A 21,514-nucleotide genomic window follows, 5' to 3' on the forward strand; every position below is an offset into this window, starting at 1 on the left:
CTATCCTAACCCTAACCCCATCCCTAAACCCCATCCCTAACCCCTACCCCTAACCCCTCCCTAACCCCTACTCCCTAACCCTACTCCCTAAAGCCTACTCCTTAACCCTACCCCATCCCCAAACCCCGTCCCTAACCCCTACTCCCTAACCCCTACTCCCTAAACCCCTACTCCCTAAACCCTACTCCCAAACCCTACTTCTAAACCCTAACCCCTACTCCTTAACCCTAAACCCCATCCCTAACCCCTACTCCCTAACCCTAACCCCTATCCCTAACCCCTACTCCCTAACCCCTACTTCTAAACCCTAACCCCTACTCCTTAACCCTAAACCCATCCCTAACCCTACTCCCTAACCCTAACCCCTACTCCCTAACCCCTACTCCCTAACCCCTAACACCTTTTTTATGTATTTATTTCACCTTAATTTAACCAGGTCGGCAAGTTGAGAACAAGTTCTCATTTACAACTGTGACTGGGCCAAGATAAAGCATAACAATTCGACACATACAACAACACAGAGTTACACATGGAGTAAACAAGCGTACAGTCAATAACACAGTAGAAAAAGAAGAAAGTCTAAATACAGTGTGTGCAAATGGCATGAGGAGGTATGGTAATAAATAGGCCGTAGTAGCGAAGTAATTACAATTTAGCAAATTAACACTGGAGTGATAGATGTGCAAATGATGATGTGCAAGTAGAAATACTGGTGTGCAAAAGAGCAGAAAAGTAAATAATAACAATATGGGGATGAGGTAGGTAGTTGGATGGGCCATTTACAGATGGGCTATGTACAGCTGCAGCGATCGGCTAGCTGCTTAGATAGCTGATGTTTAAAGTTAGTGAGGGAAATATAAGTCTCCAGCTTCAGCGATTTTGCAATTCGTTCCAGTCATTGGCAGCAGAGAACTGGAAGGAAAGGCGGCCAAAGGAGGTGATGGCTTTGGGGGTGACCAGTGAGATGCGCTGTGCTACGGGTGGGGTGTTATGGTGACCAGTGAGCTGAGATAAGGCGGAGCTTTACTAGCATAGACTTATAGATGACCTGGAGCCAGTGGGTCTGGCGATGAATAGATAGCGAGGGCCAGCCGACTAGAGCATACAGGTTGCAGTGGTGGGTGGTATAAGGGGCTTTGGTGACAAAACAGATAGCACTGTGATAGACTGCATCCAGTTTTCTGAGTAGAGTGTAAATGACATCGCCGAAGTCGAGGATCGGTAGGATGGTCAGTTTTTACGAGGGTATGTTTGGCGGCGTGAGTAAAGGAGGCTTTGTGTTACGGGTGCGTAAGGGAGGCGAAGTCAGGTGCAGGAGAGTAGCGTGTAGTAACAGGTGCACTTTTATTCCATTCCAAAACGACAGCACAGAATACAATAAACGTGCCCAAAACACGGAACGTGAACAAAAATCAGGCGCATGATAAATACCCACATAACATACAACAATTTCACACAAAGACTTGGATGTAATGCTTAGGGGTAGTGGAGGAGGAATCAGACGCAGGAAGCAGCGATACGGGTGATGGCTTTTAATGAGCGACACAGCAAAAAACACCTGCCACCCCAAATAGCGAACTCAGCGCACACAAAAATCAAAGTGCCCCAAACACAGGGGACAAAACACAGTGAGCGTAAACCAACGCACTAGCGCTAAATACATACAGCACGTAACAAAGCAACCAACAGAGAAACAATCCCGCACAAAGAGCAGGCGGGCCAGCTAGCTCATATAGCCCCTCTAATCAACCCAACTAAGGACAGGTGCAAACAATAACAGAAAGGGGGGAAAACAAAAAGGAATCAGTGGCAGCTAGTAGGCCGGTGATGATGACCGCCGAGCACCACCGAGCAGGAGGGGGCGCCACCCTCGGTGGGAGTCGTGACAATAGAGGGGAACAGAGGACTAAAAACATGCAGTGTTAGGGAATAAAAACCAGGTGTGTAATGGAAACAAGACAAAACAAATGGAAATATGAAAAAATGGAGCGGCGATGGCTAGAAAGCCGGTGACGTCGGTCGCCGAACGGCCGCCCGAACGAGGAGTCGACTTCGGAAGAAGCCGTGACACTTTGTTGCGAAACAGGAAACCGATTCTAGATTTTATTTTGGATTGGAGATGTTTAATATGAGTCTGGAAGGAGAGTTTACAGTCTAGCCAGACACCTAGGTATTTGTAGTTGTCCACATATTCTAAGTCAGAACCGTCCAGAGTAGTGATGCTAGTCGGGGCGGGCGGGCAGGTGCAGGCAGCGAATGGTTGAAGAGCATGCATTTAGTTTTACTTTGCGTTTAAGAGCAGTTGGAGGCCACGGAAGGAGTGTTGTATGGTTCCTGACTGTATTGGTTACTGACTTCCCTGAAAAGTTGCATATCGCGGGAACTATTTGATGCTATTGCAGGATGTTTTTGTGCTGGTCGAGGGCAGTCAGGTCTGGAGTGAACCAAGGGCTATATCTGCTCTTAGTTCTATATTTTTTGAAAGGGGCATGCTTATTTAATTAAGATGGTGAGGAAATTACTTTTAAAGAACGACCAGCAGCCTCGACTGACGGATGAGGCAATATCCTTCCAGGATACCCGGGCTAGGTCGATTAGAAAGGCCTGCTCGCTGAAGTGTTTTAGGGAGCGTTTGACAGTGATGAGGGGTGGTCGTTTGATCGCGGACCCATTACGGGTGCAGGCAAGGAGGCAGTGATCGCTGAGATCCTGATTGAAAACAGCAGAGGTGTATTTGGAGGGCAAGTTGGTCAGGATAATATCTATGAGGGTGCCCATGTTTACGGATTTAGGGTTGTACCTAGTGGGTTCGTTGATAATTTGTGTGAGGATTGAGGGCATCAGTTTAGATTGTAGGATTGCCGGGGAGTTAAGCATATCCCAGTTTAGGTCACCTAACAGAACGAACTCTGAAGATAGATGGGGGGCAATCAATTCACATATGGTGTCCAGGGCACAGCTGGGAGCTGATGGGGGTCTATTACAGGCATCAACAGTGAGAGACTTATTTCTGGAGAGATTAATTTTTAAAAATTAGAAGCTAGAACTGTCTGGGCATAGACCGGAAAGTATGACAGAACTTTGCAGGCTATCTCCTGCAGTATGATTGCAACTCCTCCCCGTTTGGCAGTTCTATCTTGATGGAAAATGTTTGTATTGGGAATGGAAATCTCAGAATTTTGGTGGCCTTCCTAAACCAGGATTCGGACACGGGCAAGGACATCAGGGTTGGCGGAGTGTGCAAAAGCAGTGAGTAAAACAAACTAAGGGGAGTAGTCTTCTGATGTTAACATGCATGAAAACCAAGGCTTTTTCATCAACAAATCAGGGTGGTGGGGACACGCAGGGCCGGGGGGTTAACCTCCACATCACCCGAGGACAGAGGAGGAGTAGGATAAGGGTACGGCTAAAGGCTATAAGAAACCTGTGGAATGGGAGTGGTGCTGGGGGCTGCAGGGCCTGGGTTAACCTCTACATCACCAGAGGAGGAGTAGGATAAGGCTACGGCTAAAGGCTATCAAAACTGGTCGTCTAGTGCGTTGGGGACAGAGAATAAAAGGAGCAGATTTCTGGGCGTGGTAGAATAGATTCAGGGCATAATGTACAGACAGGGGTATGGTGGGGTGCGGGTACAGTGGAGGTAAACCCAGGCATTGAGTGATGATAAGAGAGGTTGCATCTCTGGACGCGCTAGTTATGCTGGGTGAGGTCACCGCATGTGTGGGAGGTGGGACAAAGGAGGTATCTGAGGCATGTTAGAGCGGGACTAGGGGCTCCGCAAGTAAACTAAAACAATGATAACTGTCCTAAACAACAGTATACATAGCATATTGACATTTGAGAGAGACATAAAGCGAGGCATAAAGCAATCACACGGTGTTGATTGGGAGAGCTAGCTAAGACAACAACAGCTAATCAGCTAAGACAACACAACAACAGGTTAAAATGGCGATGAATCGGCAGAGAGGGTCGGTTAACCTACACCACAGGGCCTGAGTTCGTGGCTAGGGCGACAGATAAACAAAATAAAATAAACAAAAATGGAGTAACCCGTGATTAATGAACAGTCCAGCAGGCATCAGGCTATGTAGCCAAGTGAACATAGGGTCCAGTGACAGCAATAGATGAAACAGGGAAGCCGGGGTAGTCATTATTACTATGCTAGCAAGGCGGGAGACACAGCGTTTAAAGTTAGCAGGCCGGGGCTAGTAAAAGCGTCTTGCTCAGAAGTCGTCCGCAAATGGAGGTTCTGATGGCACAGAGGATGTAGTTACGTCGGCAGACCAGTCGTGGTTTACGGTGGGGGCACCATGGTCGACAAAGGGACCAGGCCAGTTGGCGAAAGAGGTATTGTAGTTGTAGTAATTGTGTTTGCTAGCCTGGAGATGCGCCTGGCTCACGGCTAACTGGTGTCTAGCTTTCAGGACAGGGGAATTAGCCGCTATAGCCACTCGGTAGCAGGCTAGCTAGCAGCGATGATCCGATGCAAAGGTCCAGAGCTTATGGCAAGGATCCGGTGGAGTAGTGTATTCCTAGCCGTGTTGCGGTAGAGTCCGGGAGGGATCAGCTGTGTAGCCGGAGTGATCACTGGGGGGCTAGCTCAGGGCTAGCTTCGGGGCCGGGCCACTCGGGTGGCAGCTAGCTAGCTGTGATGATCAGGAGTAATGGTCCAGGGTTTACGGCAGGAATCCGGCGTTGTAGTGGAGAAAACAGTCTGATACTGGCAGGCTGGAATGTATTATCCAGGCTAAAAGTGGCTGGTGTCTGTGAGGAAGGTAAAGGCCGCTAGCAGTGGCTGATAATGATTAAATAGCTAGTAGCTAATTAGCTGGTTATCTTCTGATGGCTAGCTGCTGATGGAGGTTCTGATGGCTAGCTGCCAATGGAGGTTCTGATGGCTAGCTGCCGATGGAGGTTCTGATGGCTAGCTGCCGATGGAGGTTCTGATGGCTAGCTGCTGATGGAGGTTCTGATGGCTAGCTGCCGATGGAGGTTCTGATGGCTAACCCCTATCGCTAATATCCCTACTACTCCCTAAACTCTACTCCTAACCCTATTCTCCTACTATCCTAACCCCTACTCCCTATCCCCTACTCCCTAACCCCTACTCCCTAACCCCTATCCCCTACTCCCTAAACCCTACTCCCTATCCACTACTCCCTAAACCCTACTCCCTATCCCCTACTCCCTACTCCCTATCCCCTACTCCCTAAACCCTACTCCCTATCCCCTACTCCCTACTCCCTATCCCCTACTCCCTACTCCCTACTCCCTACTCCCTATCCCCTACTCCCTACTCCCTACTCCCTAACCCCTACTCCCTATCCCCTACTCCCTAACCCCTACTCCCTAACCCCTATCCCTACTCCCTACTCCCTACTCCCTATCCCCTACTCCCTAACCCCTAACCCCTGTGTGTGTGTGTGTGTGTGTCTCCCTAACCCCTGTGTGTGTGTGTGTGTGTGTGTGTGTGTCTCCCTAAACCCCTGTGTGGTGTGTGTGTGTGTGTGTGTGTGTGGTGTGTGTGTGTGTGTGTGTGTGTGTGTGTGTGTGTGTGTGTGTGTAGATGGAGAGAGTGATCGTAGCGATGCAAGATCCTGACATGGGGATGAAGATGAGAAACCAGAGACTCCTCATCACCGTTATTCCCCATGCCATGACCGGTAGGTTACCAAGGTTACCACACCCTGACCTCTAGGTCCTCATCACCGTTATACGCCATGACCGGTAGGTTACCAAGGTTACCACACCCTGACCTCTAGGTCCTCATCACCGTTATACGCCATGACCGGTAGGTTACCAAGGTTACCACAACCTGACCTCTAGGTCCTCATCACCATTATACGCCATGACCGGTAGGTTACCAAGGTTACCACACCCTGACCCTCCACACCGTGACCAGTAGGGTTGTACCACAACCAGTGACCAGTAGGGTTGTACCAGACCGGACCAGTAGGGTTGTACCAGACCGTAGACCAGTAGGGTTGTACCAGACCCAGACCAGTAGGTTGTACCAGACCGTGACCAGTAGGGTTGTACCACACCGTGACCAGTAGGGTTTGTAGCCAGACCGTGACCAGTAGGGTTGTACCAGACCGTGACCAGTAGGGTTATACCAGACCGTGACCAGTAGGGTTGTACCACACCGTGACCAGTAGGGTTGTACCAGACCGTGACCAGTAGGGTTATACCAGACCGTGACCAGTAGGGTTGTACCACACCGTGACCAGTAGGGTTGTACCACACCGTGACCAGTAGGGTTATACCAGACCGTGACCAGTAGGGTTGTACCAGACCGTGACCAGTAGGGTTGTACCAGACCGTGACCAGTAGGGTTGTACCAGACCGTGACCAGTAGGGTGTACCAGACCGTGACCAGTAGGGTTGTACCACACCGTGACCAGTAGGGTTGTACCAGACCGTGACCAGTAGGGTTGTACCAGACCGGACCAGTAGGGTGTACCAGCCGTGACCAGTAGGGTTATACCAGACCGTGACCAGTAGGGTTGTACCAGACCGTGACCAGTAGGGTTGTACCAGACCGTGACCAGTAGGGTTGTACCAGACCGTGACCAGTAGGGTGCCAGACCGTGACCAGTAGGGTGTACCACACCGTGACCAGTAGGGTTGTACCAGACCGTGACCAGAGGGGTTGTACCAGACCGTGACCAGTAGGGTTGTACACCCGTGGACCAGTAGGGTTGTACCACACGTGACCAGTAGGGTTGTACCACACGTGACAAGTAGGGTTGTACCACAACCGGACCAGTAGGGTTGTACCAGACCCTGACCAGTAGGGTTGTACCAGACCGTGACCAGTAGGGTTATACCAGACCGTGACCAGTAGGGTTATACCAGACCGTGACCAGTAGGGTTATACCAGACCGTGACCAGTAGGGTTGTACCACACGTGACCAGGGTGGTACCACACCGTGACCAGTAGGGTTATACCGACCTGACCAGTAGGGTTGTACCAGACCGTGACCAGTAGGGTTTGTACCAGACCGTGACCAGTAGGGTTATACCAGACCCAGACCAGTAGGGTTATACCAGACCCAGACCAGTAGGTTGTACCCGACCCTGACCAGTAGGGTTATACCACACCGTGACCAGTAGGGTTATACCCAGACCGTGACCAGTAGGGTTATACCACACCGTGACCAGTAGGGTTATACCAGACGAGACCAGTAGGGTTATACCAGACGTGACCAGTAGGTTGTTACCAGACCAGTAGGGTTATACCAGACCGTGACCAGTAGGGTCTTGTACCAGACAGTAGGGTTATACCAGACCAGACCAGTAGGTTGTACAGACCCTGACCAGAGGGTTCTACCACACCGTGACCAGTAGGGTTCTACCAGACCGTGACCAGTGGGTTATACCACACCGTGACCAGTAGGGTTATACCAGACCGGACCAGTAGGGTTGTACCAGACCTGTGACCAGTAGGGTTGTACCAGACCGAGCCAGTAGGGTTATACCAGACCGGACCAGTGGGTGTACCAGACCAGTAGGGTTATACCCAGACCGTGACCAGTAGGGTTTGTACCAGACCAGTAGGGTTATACCAGACCGTGACCAGTAGGGTTGTACCAGACCGAGACCAGTAGGGTTATACCAGACCGGACCAGTAGGGTTGTACCAGACCAGTAGGGTTATACCAGACCGTGACCAGTAGGGTTGTACCAGACCGAGACCAGTAGGGTTATACCAGACCGTGACCAGTAGGGTTGTACCAGACCGTGACCAGTAGGGTTATACCAGACCGTGACCAGTAGGGTTGTACCAGACCGTGACCAGTAGGGTTATACCACACCGCGACCAGTAGGGTTATACCAGACCGAGACCAGTAGGGTTATACCATGATCAAAATGTTTGTGATCTGTCCAGATCCATCTACACTTGGCATTTTATCCAGATCCGTCTACACTTGGCATTAATCCAGATCCGTCTACACTTGGCATTAATCCAGATCCGTCTCCACTTGGCATTAATCCAGATCCGTCTACACTCGGCATTAATCCAGATCCGTTTACACTCGGCATTAATCCAGATACGTCTACACCTGGCATTTTTCCCTAGTAGGGTTATACCACACCGTGACACTTGGCATTAATCCAGATCCGTCTACACTTGTCATTAATCCAGATCCGTCTACACTTGGCATTAATCCAGATCCGTCTACACTTGGCATTAATCCAGATCCGTCTACACTGGGCATTAAGCCCTAGTAGGGTTATACCACACCGTGACCAGTAGGGTTATACCACACCGTGACACTTGGCATTAATCCTGACACAACGGGTTCCCGACTACCTCTGGACGGGGGTCAGGAAGATCTGATCACGATCACATCGCAATGCCTCTTTTTAATCGTCTACGCCCTGATCACGATCACATCGCAATGCCTCTTTTTAATCGTCTACGCCTATGTGGAAAAACGTGGGCACAATCAGCATGTGGACAAGATCAGGACAAAGGAGGCATGTTAGATCGGGGTTTAAACGGGGGCTAACGTCTCTTTCTCTTCAGGTAATGACGTCTTCGAGTGGCTGATTCAGAAATACAATATAACAGAGGAAGGTGAGTCTGGCTCTTCCTTTTTTCACTGTGGATGTAATTCCCCCTGTCACTATTTCTAGTTTTATACCATATCTTCATCTCAAAGCTGCAAAATGTCACTTTGAAATGTGTGTGTGTAGAGGCGCGCCACCTGGGAGGACTCCTGGTGCAGTATGGGTACATCTATCCTCTGAAAGAGCCTCGCTCTCAAAGTGACATCTCCTGAGATCTGATGGCTCTCCTTACCGCTTCCAGGTAACACAGACAACTCTCTCTCTCTCTCTCTCTCTCTCTCTCTCTCTCTCTCTCTCTCTCTCTCTCAACATCTCTCTCTCTCTCTGAACATCTCTCTCTCCTCTTTCTCCTCTCTACTCCCCCTCTCTCTACACACACACAGACATCTCTCTCTCTCCCTCTCTCTTTCTGAATATCTCTCTCTCCTCCTCTCTCTCCTCTCTCTCCTCCCCCTCTCAATTCAAGTCAATTCAAGGGGGCTTTATTGGCATGGGAAACATATGTTAACATTGCCAAAGCAGGTGAAATAGATAATATACAAAAGTGAAATAAACAATAAAAATGAACAGTAAACATTACACTCACAGAAGTTCCAAAAGAATAAAGACATTTCAAATGTCACATTATGTGTATACATACAGTGTTGTAACGATGTGCAAATAGTTAAAGTACAAAAGGGAAAATAAATAAACATAAATATGGGTTGTATTTACAATGGTGTTTTGTTCTTCATTGGTTGCCCTTTTCTTGTGGCAACAGGTCACAAATCTTACTGCTGTGAGTTTATCAAAATTGGGTTTGTTTTCTAATTCTTTGTGGATCTGTGTAATCTGAGGGAAATATGTGTCTCTAATATGGTCATACATTTGGGCAGGAAGTTAGGAAGTGCAGCTCAGTTTCCACTTCATTTTGTGGGCAGTGTTGCACATAGCCTGTCTTGTCTTAAGAGCCAGGTCTGCCTACGGCGTCCTTTCTCAATAGCAAGGCTACGCTCACTGGGTCTGTACATAGTCAAAGCTTTCCTTAAGTTTGGGTCAGTCCCAGTGGTTAGGTATTCTGCCACGTTGTTCTCTCTGTTTAGGGCCAAATAGCATTCTAGTTTGCTCTGTTTTTTTGTTAATTCTTTCCAATGTGTCAAGTAATTATCTTTTTGTTTTCTCATGATTTGGTTGGGTCTAATTGTGTTGCTGTCCTGGGGCTCTGTGGGGTCTGTTTGTGTTGCTGTCCTGGGGCTCTGTGGTGTCTAATTGTGTTGCTGTCCTGGGGCTCTGTGGGGTCTAATTGTGTTGCTGTCCTGGGGCTCTGTGGGGTCTAATTGTGTTGCTGTCCTGGGGCTCTGTGGGGTCTAATTGTGTTGCTGTCCTGGGGCTCTGTGGTGTCTGTTTGTGTTTGTGAACAGAGCCCCAGGACCAGCTTGCTGAGGGGACTCTTCTCCAGGTTCATCTCTCTGTAGGTGATGGCTTTGTTATGGAAGGTTTGGGAATCGCTTCCTTTTAGGTCGTTGTAGAATTTAACGGCTCTTTTCTGGATTTTGATCATTAGCGGGTATCGGCCTAATTCTGCTCTGCATTATTTGTGGTTTTACGTTGTACACTGAGGATATTATTGCAGAATTCTGCATGCAGAGTCTCAATTTGGTGTTTGTCCCATTTAGTGAATTGTTGGTTGGTATTCGGACCCCAGACCTCACAACCATAAAGGGCAATGGGTTCAACAACTGATTCAAGTCATTTTTAGCCAGATCCTAATTGGTATGTAAAATGTTATGTTCCTTTTGATGGCGTAGAAGGCCCTTCTTGCCTTGTCTCTCAGATCGTTCACAGCTTTGTGGAAGTTACCTGTGGCGCTGATGTTTAGGCCAAGGTCTGTATAGTGTTTTGTGTGCTCTAGGGCAACGGTGTCTAGATGGAATTTATTTTTGTGGTCCTGGCGACTGGACCTTTTTTGGAACACCATTATTTTGGTCTTACTGAGATTTACTGCCAGGGCCCAGGTCTGTCAGGGCCCAGGTCTGTCAGGGCCCAGGTCTGTCAGGGCCCAGGTCTATCAGGGCCCAGGTCTTTCAGGGCCCAGGTCTGTCAGGACCCAGGTCTGCCAGGGCCCAGGTCTGTCAGAATCTGTGCAGTAGATCTAGGTGGTGCTGTAGGCCCTCCTTGGTTGGGGACAGAAGCACCAGATCATCAGCAAACAGTAAACATTTGACTTCAGATTCTAGTAGGGTGAGGCCGGGTGCTGCAGACTGTTCTAGTGCCCTCACCAATTCATTGATATATATGTTGAAGAGGGTGGGGCTTAAGCTGCATCCCTGTCTCACCCCACGGCCCTGTGGGAAGAAACGTGTGTTCATTGCCATTTTAACCGCACACTTGTTGTTTGTGTACATGGATTTTATAATGTATGTTTTTCCCCCAACACCACTTTCCATCAATTTATTTAGTAGACCCTCATGCCAAATTGAGTCAAATCCTTTTTTGAAATCAACAAAGCATGAGAAGACTTTGCCTTTGTTTTGGTTTGTTTGTCAATTAGGGTGTGCAGGCTGAATACGTGGTCTGTCATACGGTAATTTGGTAAAAAGCCAATTTGACATTTGCTCAGTGCATTGTTTTCACTGAGGAAATGTATGAGTTTGCTGTTAATGATAATGCCAAAGATTTTCTCAATGTCGCTGTTGACGTATATATGGGGTCATATTTGTCTCCGCTTTTGTGGATTGGGGTGATCAGTCCTTAGTTCCAAATATTGGGGAAGATGCCAGAGCTGAGGATGATGTTAAAGAGTTTTAGTATAGCCAATTGGAATTTGTTGTCTGTATATTTGATCATTTCGTTGAGGACACCATCAACACCACAAGCCTTTTTGGGTTGGAGGGTTTTGTATTTTGTCCTGTAGTTTATTCAATGTAATTGGAGAATCCAGTGGGTTCTGGTAGTCTTTAATAGTTGATTCTAAGATCTGTATTTTGATCATGTTTATGTTTTTGCTGTTTGTTCTTTGTTATAGAGACTGGAGAAGATTGGAGAAGTGGTTTATCCACACATCTCTGTTTTGGATAGATAGTTCTTCGTGTTGTTGTTTGGTTTTCCGTAGTGTATTTCTGTATTGTTTTAGTGATTCACCATAGTGAAGGCGTAGACTCAGGTTTTCTGGGTCTCTGTGTTTCTGTATTGTTTTAGTGATTCACCATAGTGAAGGAGTAGACTCAGGGTTTCTGGGTCTCTGTGTTTCTGTATTGTTTTAGTGATTCCCCATAGTGAAGGTGTAGACTCAGGTTTTCTGGGTCTCTGTGTTTCTGTATTGTTTTAGTGATTCACCATAGTGAAGGCGTAGACTCAGGTTTTCTGGGTCTCTGTGTTTCTGTATTGTTTTAGTGATTCACCATAGTGAAGGAGTAGACTCAGGTTTTCTGGGTCTCTGTGTTTCTGTATTGTTTTAGTGATTCCCCATAGTGAAGGTGTAGACTCAGGTTTTCTGGGTCTCTGTGTTTTTGGTTGGACAGTTTTCTCCATTTCTTTCTTAGGTTTCTGCATTCCTCATCAAATCATTTGTCATTGTTGATAATTTTCTTCGGTTTTCTGTTTGACATTTTTAGATTTGATAGGGAAGCTGAGAGGTCAAAAATACTGTTAAGATTTTCTACTGCCGAGTTTACACCTTCACTGTTACAGTGGAACGTTTTGTCCAGGAAGTTGTCTAAAAGGGATTGAATTTGATGCTTCCTAATAGTTTTTTTTCCACACTACTTTCCTTCCATCTATAGCATTTCTTAATATTACTCAGTTCCTTTGACGTTGATGCCTCATCACTGAGTATTTCTCTTTTCAAGTAGACTGCTGAGATCTGATAGGGGTGTCAGTAGGCTGTGGTCTGATAGGGGTGTCAGTGGGCTGACTGTGGTCTGATAGGGGTGTCAGTGGGCTGACTGTGGTCTGATAGGGGTGTCAGTGGGCTGTGGTCTGATAGGGGTGTCAGTGGGCTGACTGTGGTCTGATAGGGGTGTCAGTAGGCTGTGGTCTGATAGGGGTGTCAGTGGGCTGTGGTCTGATAGGGGTGTCAGTAGGCTGACTGTGGTCTGATAGGGGTGTCAGTGGGCTGACTGTGGTCTGATAGGGGTGTCAGTGGGCTGTGGTCTGATAGGGGTGTCAGTGGGCTGTGGTCTGATAGGGGTGTCAGTGGGCTGACTGTGGTCTGATAGGGGTGTCAGTGGGCTGACTGTGGTCTGATAAGGGTGTCAGTGGGCTGACTGTGGTCTGATAGGGGTGTCAGTGGGCTGGCTGTGGTCTGATAGGGGTGTCAGTGGGCTGTGGTCTGATAGGGGTGTCAGTGGAATGTGGTCTGATAGGGGTGTCAGTGAGCTGTGGTCTGATAGGGGTGTCAGTGGGCTGTGGTCTGATAGGGGTGTCAGTGGAATGTGGTCTGATAGGGGTGTCAGTGGGCTGACTGTGGTCTGATAGGGGTGTCAGTAGCTGACTGTCGTCTGATAGGGGTGTCAGTAGCTGACTGTCGTCTGATAGGGGTGTCAGTGGGCTGTGGTCTGATAGGGGTGTCAGTGGGCTGACTGTGGTCTGATAGGGGTGTCAGTGGAATGTGGTCTGATAGGGGTGTCAGTGGGCTATGGTCTGATAGGGTGTCAGTGGGCTGACTGTGGTCTGATAGGGGTGTCAGTGGGCTGACTGTGGTCTGATAGGGGTGTCAGTGGGCTGACTGTGGTCTGATAGGGGTGTCAGTGGGCTGTGGTCTGATAGGGGTGTCAGTGGGCTGTGGTCTGATAGGGGTGTCAGTGGGCTGACTGTGGTCTGATAGGGGTGTCAGTGGGGCTGACTGTGGTCTGATAGGGGTGTCAGTGGGCTGACTGTGGTCTGATAGGGGTGTTAGTGGCTGTGGTCTGATAGGGGTGTTAGTGGCTGTGGTCTGATAGGGGTGTCAGTGGGCTGAATGTGGAGAAGCTGTCTTTTGTAGTTTGTAGTTTTAACCTAGAGGACAACCAGTGGGTCCGTCTCCTCTATACCACCTGGTAGTGTGGTGGATGGGACTACCAGCTCTCTGTAACCTAGAGGACAACCAGTGGGTCCATCTCCTCTATACCACCTGGTAGTGTGGTGGATGGGACTACCAGCTCTCTGTAACCTAGAGGACAACCAGTGGGTCCGTCTCCTCTATACCACCTGGTAGTGTGGTGGATGGGACTACCAGCTCTCTGTAACCTAGAGGACAACCAGTGGGTCCGTCTCCTCTATACCACCTGGTAGTGTGGTGGATGGGACTACCAGCTCTCTGTAACCTAGAGGACAACCAGTGGGTCCCTCTCCTCTATACCACCTGGTAGTGTGGTGGATGGGACTACCAGCTCTCTGTAACCTAGAGGGCAACCAGTGGGTCCGTCTCCTCTATACCACCCACCTGGTAGTGTGGTGGATGGGACTACCAGCTCTCTGTAACCTAGAGGACAACCAGTGGGTCCATCTCCTCTATACCACCCACCTGGTAGTGTGGTGGATGGGACTACCAGCTCTCTGTAACCTAGAGGGCAACCAGTGGGTCCGTCTCCTCTATACCAGGTGTCTTGTAGGATGACAATGTCTGTATTTCTGATTTCATTGATGAATTCCAGGTTCCTGCTCTTTAGGCCAAAGACAGATGACCTCAGGCCTTGGATATTCCAGGATGAGATAGTGAAGGCTTAAGGTTTCGTAAAGTGTCCAATGTTGTTGGTCGTGTGGTTTGGCCTCACGCAGAAATCTCCCTCTTTCTGAACATCTCTCTCTCTCTCTCTCTCTCTCTCTCAGACTCCATATTTCTGGACCAGTAGCCGTTGGCCTGCCTCAGAGCTGGACTATGGTGAGGTTAAGGGTTAAGTGGGCATCTGTTGATTCTGCCTTGTTTTTTTCTGCTTCCTCTTCATGAAATACCGGGGGCCATGACAGAAGCCAAACGTTAGTTGGCTTGGGGTTGTGGTTTTGATGTGTGTGTTTCTTGTTGTGTCTCCTTGCCGTCACCAAGACATCTGTCATAACCTTGGCCACAGCTGTTTCCCCCCACTCAATTGCAACCAACAACAAGCAGGTTGAGTTCAATAACTATGTAGATATTCTAAAAGAAGTGCTTGTTCAGGGGAACGGTGGGTTAACTGCCTTGTTCCCCTGAACAAGGCAGTTAACCCACCGTTCCCCTGAACAAGGCAGTTAACCCACTGTTCCCCTGAACAAGGCAGTTAACCCACTGTTCCCCTGAACAAGGCAGTTAACCCACCGTTCCCCTGAACAAGGCAGTTAACCCACTGTTCCCCTGAACAAGGCAGTTAACCCACCGTTCCCCTGAACAAGGCAGTTAACCCACCGTTCCCCTGAACGAGGCAGTTAACCCACTGTTCCCCTGAACAAGGCAGTTAACCCACTGTTCCCCTGAATGAGGCAGTTAACCCACTGTTCCCCTGAGCAAGGCAGTTAACCCACTGTTCCCCTGAATGAGGCAGTTAACCCACCGTTCCCCTGAACAAGGCAGTTAACCCACCGTTCCCCTGAACAAGGCAGTTAACCCCACTGTTCCCCTGAACAAGGCAGTTAACCCACTGTTCCCCTGAACAAGGCAGTTAACCCACCGTTCCCCTGAACAAGGGGCAGACTGTTCCCCTGAACAAGGCAGTTAACCCACTGTTCCCCTGAACAAGGCAGTTAACCCACCGTTCCCCTGAACGAGGCAGTTAACCCCACCGTTCCCCTGAACGAGGCAGTTAACCCACCGTTCCCCTGAACGAGGCAGTTAACCCACCGTTCCCCTGAACAAGGCAGTTAACCCTCTGTTCCCCTGAACAAGGCAGTTAACCCACTGTTCCCCTGAAAAAGGCAGTTAACCCACTGTTCCCCTGAACAAGGCAGTTAACCCACCGTTCCCCTGAACAAGGGGCAGACTGTTCCCCTGAACAAGGCAGTTAACCCACTGTTCCCCTGAATGAGGCAGTTAACCCACCGTTCACCTGAACAAGGCAGTTAACCCACCGTTCCCCTGAACAAGGCAGTTAACCCCACTGTTCCCCTGAACAAGGCAGTTAACCCACTGTTCCCCTGAACAAGGCAGTTAACCCACCGTTCCCCTGAACAAGGGGCAGACTGTTCCCCTGAACAAGGCAGTTAACCCACTGTTCCCCTGAACAAGGCAGTTAACCCCACTGTTCCCCTGAACGAGGCAGTTAACCCCACCGTTCCCCTGAACGAGGCAGTTAACCCACCGTTCCCCTGAACAAGGCAGTTAACCCACTGTTCCCCTGAACAAGGCAGTTAACCCACTGTTCCCCTGAAAAAGGCAGTTAACCCACTGTTCCCCTGAACAAGGCAGTTAACCCACCGTTCCCCTGAACAAGGGGCAGACTGTTCCCCTGAACAAGGCAGTTAACCCACCGTTCCCCTGAACAAGGGGCAGACTGTTCCCCTGAACAAGGCAGTTAGCCCACTGTTCCCCTGAACAAGGGGCAGACTGTTCCCCTGAACAAGGCAGTTAACCCACCGTTCCCCTGAACAAGGGGCAGACTGTTCCTAGGCCGTCACTGAAAATAAGAATTTGTTCCTAACTGACTTTCCTAGTTAAATAAAGGTTAATAAAATACCATAGAAGCATTATTCTGCTAATATAACAATGTGCACCTTTCAATGACATTCTGAAACAGATACTGACATTCCCATCTGATACAGATACTGACATTCCCATCTGATACAGATACTGACATTCCCATCTGAAACAGATACTGACATTCCCATCTGATACAGATACTGACATTCCCATCTGATACAGATACTGACATTCCCATCTGATACAGATACTGACATTCCCATCTGATACAGATACTGACATTCCCATCTGATACAGATACTGACATTCCCATCTGATACAAATACTGACATTCCCATCTGAAACAGATACTGACATTCCCATCTGAAACAGATACTGACATTCCCATCTGAAACAGATACTGACATTCCCATCTGATACAGATACTGACATTCCCATCTGAAACAGATACTGACATTCCCATCTGATACAGATACTGACATTCCCATCTGATAACAGATACTGACATTCCCATCTGATACAAGATACTGACATTCCCATCTGAAACAGATACTGACATTCCAGCTGAAACAGATACTGACATTCCCATCTGATAAGATACTGACATTTCCCATCTGAAACAAGATACTGACATTCCCATCTGATACAAATACTGACATTCCCATCTGAAACAGATACTGACATTTCCATCTGAAACAGATACTGACATTCCCATCTGATACAGATACTGACATTCCCATCTGATACAGATACTGACATTCCCATCTGAAACAGATACTGACATTCCCATCTGATACAGATACTGACATTCCCATCTGATACAGATACTGACATTCCCATCTGATACAGATACTGACATTCCCATCTGATACAGATACTGACATTCCCATCTGATACAGATACTGACATTCCCATCTGATACTGACATTCCCATCTGATACAGATACTGACATTCCCATCTGATACAGATACTGACATTCCCAGCTGAACAGGGCGGCCCCTAGTCCCCTGTACCTGGGACAGGACGGACCTAATCCCCTGTACCTGGGACAGGACTGCACCTAGTCCCCTGTACCTGGGACAGGACTGCCCCTAGTCCCCCGTACCTGGGACAGGACTGCCCCTAGTCCCCCGTACCTGGGACAGGACGGACCCTGTACCTGGGAAAGGACGGCCCCTAGTCCCCTGTACCTGGGACAGGACGGACCCTGTACCTGGGAAAGGACGGCCCCTAGTCCCCTGTACCTGGGACAGGACTGCCCCTAGTCCCCTGTACCTGGGACAGGACGGACCCTGTACCTGGGAAAGGACGGCCCCTAGTCCCCTGTACCTGGGACAGGACGGACCCTGTACCTGGGAAAGGACGGCCCCTAGTCCCCTGTACCTGGGACAGGACTGCCCCTAGTCCCCTGTACCTGGGACAGGACGGCCCCTAATCCACTGTACCTGGGACAGGACGGACCCTAGTCCCCTGTACCTGGGACAGGACTGCCCCTAGTCCCCTGTACCTGGGACAGGACGGCCCCTAGTCCCCTGTACCTGGGACAGGACTGCCCCTAGTCCCCTGTACCTGGGACAGGACTGCCCCTAGTCCCCCGTACCTGGGATAGGACGGCCCCTAGTCCCCTGTACCTGGGACAGGACTGCCCCTAGTCCCCTGTACCTGGGACAGGACGGACCCTTGTCCCCTGTACCTGGGACAGGACGGACCTAATCCACTGTACCTGGGACAGGACGGCCCCTGTACCTGGGACAGGACTGCCCCTAGTCCCCTGTACCTGGGACAGGACGGCCCCTGGTCCCCCGTACCTGGGACAGGACTGACCCTAGTCCCCTGTACCTGGGACAGGACGGCCCCTAGTCCCCTGTACCTGGGAAAGGCGGCCCTTAGTCCCCTGTACCTGGGACAGGACGGGCCCTGGTCCCCTGTACCTGGGACAGGACGGCCCCTGGTCCCCTGTACCTGGGACGGCCCCTAGTCCCCTGTACCTGGGACAGGACGGACCTAATTCCCTGTACCTGGGACAGGACTGCCCCTAGTCCCCTGTACCTGGGTCAGGACTGCCCCTAGTCCCCCGTACCTGGGACAGGACTGCCCCTAGTCCCCCGTACCTGGGACAGGACGGACCCTGTACCTGGGAAAGGACGGCCCCTAGTCCCCTGTACCTGGGACAGGACGGACCCTGTACCTGGGAAAGGACGGCCCCTAGTCCCCTGTACCTGGGACAGGACTGCCCCTAGTCCCCTGTACCTGGGACAGGATGGCCCCTAGTCCCCTGTACCTGGGACAGGACGGCCCCTAGTCCCCTGTACCTGGGACGGCCCCTAGTCCCCCGTACCTGGGACAGGACGGCCCCTAGTCCCCTGTACCTGGGACAGGACTGCCCCTAGTCCCCTGTACCTGGGACAGGACGGACCCTAGTCCCCTGTACCTGGGACAGGACTGCCCCTAGTCCCCTGTACCTGGGACAGGACGGCCCCTAGTCCCCTGTACCTGGGACAGGACTGCCCCTAGTCCCCTGTACCTGGGACGGGACGGCCCCTAGTCCCCTGTACCTGGGACAGGACGGCCCCTGTACCTGGGACGGGGCGGCCCCTAGTCCCCTGTACCTGGGACAGGACTGCCCCTAGTCCCCTGTACCTGGGACAGGACGGACCTAATCCCCTGTACCTGGGACAGGACGGCCCCTAGTCCCCTGTACCTGGGACAGGACTGTCCCTAGTCCCCTGTACCTGGGACAGGACGGCACCTAGTCCCCTGTACCTGGGACAGGACGGCCCCTAGTCCCCTGTACCTGGGACAGGACGGACCTAATCCCCTGTACCTGGGACAGGACGGACCTAATCCCCTGTACCTGGGACAGGACTGCCCCTAGTCCCCTGTACCTGGGACAGGACTGCCCCTAGTCCCCTGTACCTGGGACAGGACGGCCCCTAATCCCCTGTACCTGGGACAGGACGGCCCCTAGTCCCCTGTACCTGGGACAGGGCGGCCCCTAGTCCCTGTACCTGGGACAGGACGGCCCCTGTACCTGGGACAGGACGGCCCCTAGTCCCCTGTACCTGGGACAGGACGGACCCTTGTCCCGTGTACCTGGGACAGGACGGACCCTTGTCCCGTGTACCTGGGACAGGACTGCCCCTAGTCCCCTGTACCTGGGACAGGACTGCCCCTTGTCCCCTGTACCTGGGACAGGACGGACCTAATCCACTGTACCTGGGACAGGACTGCCCCTAGTCCCCTGTACATGGGACAGGACTGCCCCTAGTCCCCCGTACCTGGGACAGGACGGCCCCTAGTCCCCTGTACCTGGGACAGGACTGCCCCTAGTCCCCCGTACCTGGGACAGGACTGTCCCTAGTCCCCTGTACCTGGGACAGGACGGCCCCTAGTCCCCCGTACCCAGGACAGGATGGCCCCTAGTCCCCCGTACCTGGGACAGGACTGTCCCTAGTCCCCTGTACCTGGGACAGGACTGCCCCTAGTCCCCCGTACCTGGGACAGGACTGCCCCTTGTCCCCTGTACCTGGGACAGGACGGCCCCTAGTCCCCTGTACCTGGGACAGGACGGCCCCTAGTCCCCTGTACCTGGGACAGGACGGACCTAGTCCCCTGTACCTGGGACAGGACGGCCCCTAGTCCCCTGTACCTGGGACAGGACGGCCCCTAGTCCCCTGTACCTTGGACAGGACGGCACCTAGTCCCCTGTACCTGGGACAGGACGGCCCCTAGTCCCCTGTACCTGGGACAGGACGGCCCCTAGTCCCCTGTACCTGGGACAGGACGGCCCCTAGTCCCCTGTACCTGGGAAAGGACAGACCCTGGTCCCCTGTACCTGGGACAGGACGGCCCCTAGTCCCCTTTACCTGGGAAAGGACGGACCCTGGTCCCCTGTACCTGGGACAGGACTGCCCCTAGTCCCCTGTACCTGGGACGGCCCCTGGTCCCCTGTACCTGGGACAGGACGGACCCTGGTCCCCTGTACCTGGGACAGGACGGCCCCTAGTCCCCTGTACCTGGGACAGGACGGCCCCTGGTCCCCTATACCTGGGACAGGACTGCCCCTAGTCCCCTGTACCTGGGAAAGGACGGCCCCTAGTCCCCTATACCTGGGACAGGACGGCCCCTAGTCCCCTGTACCTGGGACAGGACGGCCCCTAGTCCCCTGTACCTGGACAGGACGGCCCCTAGTCCCCTGTACCTGGGACAGGACGGCCCCTAGTCCCCTGTACCTGGGACAGGACGGCCCCTAGTCCCCTGTACCTGGGACACGACGGGCCCTTGTCCCCTGTACCTGACACAGGACGGCCCCTAGTCCCCTGTACCTGGGACAGGACGGCCCCTAGTCCCCTGTACCTGGGACAGGACTGACCCTAGTCCCGTGTACCTGGGACGGCCCCTAGTCCCCTGTACCTGGGACAGGATGGGCCCTTGTCCCCTGTACCTGGGACAGGATGGCCCCTAGTCCCCTGTACCTGGGACAGGACGGCCCCTAGTCCCCTGTACCTGGGACACGACGGGCGCTTGTCCCCTGTACCTGGGACAGGATGGCCCCTAGTCCATTGTACCTGCGACAGGACGGCCCCTAGTCCCCTGTACCTGGGACAGGATGGCCCCTAGTCCCGTGTACCTGGGACAGGACTGCCCCTAGTCCCCTGTACCTGGGACAGGACGGCCCCTAGTCCACTGTACCTGGGACAGGACGGCCCCTAGTCCCGTGTACCTGGGACAGGACGGCCCCTAGTCCCCTGTACCTGGGACAGGACTGTCCCTAGTCCCCTGTACCTGGGACAGGACGGCCCTAGTCCCCTGTACCTGGGACAGGACGGCCCCTTGTCCCCTGTACCTGGGACAGGACGGCCCCTAGCCCCATGTCGCTGGTGTCCGTCTGGACCAACATCGGTAACTGGATATCGGGTGTTACGAGATTCGGATGGGAGCACAGCTCTTCCTTCAGGTTCCTGAATGCCATTTCGGTCTCGTCTGACCAGTTGACTGTTTTCGGGAGGTGGGCCCTGGTTAGATTGGTGAGGGGAGAGGCTCTAGCTGCAAAGTTGGGGATGAACCGGCTGTAGTATCTCATCCAGCCCCGGGAAGGACTTGACCTGTGTCTTGGAATGGGCCAGTCACATACCGAGTGGAGCTTCCTCTCCTGGGGCTTGACTTTCCCCGTCTTATCAAATACCCCAGGTACTCCACCTCCTCAAACCCCAGCTTGCATTTCTTGTGGTTCGCTGTCATCCCGGCTTACCTGAGCACGTCCAGCACCACGTGGAGGCACGTCAGGTGCTCTTCTCAACCTTGACTATGGATGATGATGTCATCCAAATAGGCCGCTGCCCACTGTTGATGGGGTCGGTCAATCAGGTGCTG

At 51.8% G+C, this 21,514-nt stretch overlaps 2 protein-coding genes across 2 annotated transcripts in view; one reads left to right on the forward strand and one right to left on the reverse strand.

Moving 5' to 3' along the window:
* The window catches only part of LOC115188909 (regulator of G-protein signaling 11-like), a 36,188-nt gene extending 21,738 nt beyond the window's left edge, over positions 1-14,450 (forward strand). Inside the window, exon 5 of the mRNA XM_029747741.1 lies at positions 14,364-14,450. Coding sequence (XP_029603601.1) covers positions 14,364-14,432 — 69 coding nt within the window. The 3' untranslated portion in view covers positions 14,433-14,450. The remainder of the gene's footprint in view (positions 1-14,363) is intronic.
* Positions 1-21,514, reverse strand: part of LOC115188874 (regulator of G-protein signaling 11-like) — a 448,181-nt gene that overhangs the window by 92,371 nt on the left and 334,296 nt on the right.

Source organism: Salmo trutta, unplaced genomic scaffold (genome assembly GCF_901001165.1).
Source record: "Salmo trutta unplaced genomic scaffold, fSalTru1.1, whole genome shotgun sequence".
NCBI classification, from domain to species: domain Eukaryota; kingdom Metazoa; phylum Chordata; class Actinopteri; order Salmoniformes; family Salmonidae; genus Salmo; species Salmo trutta.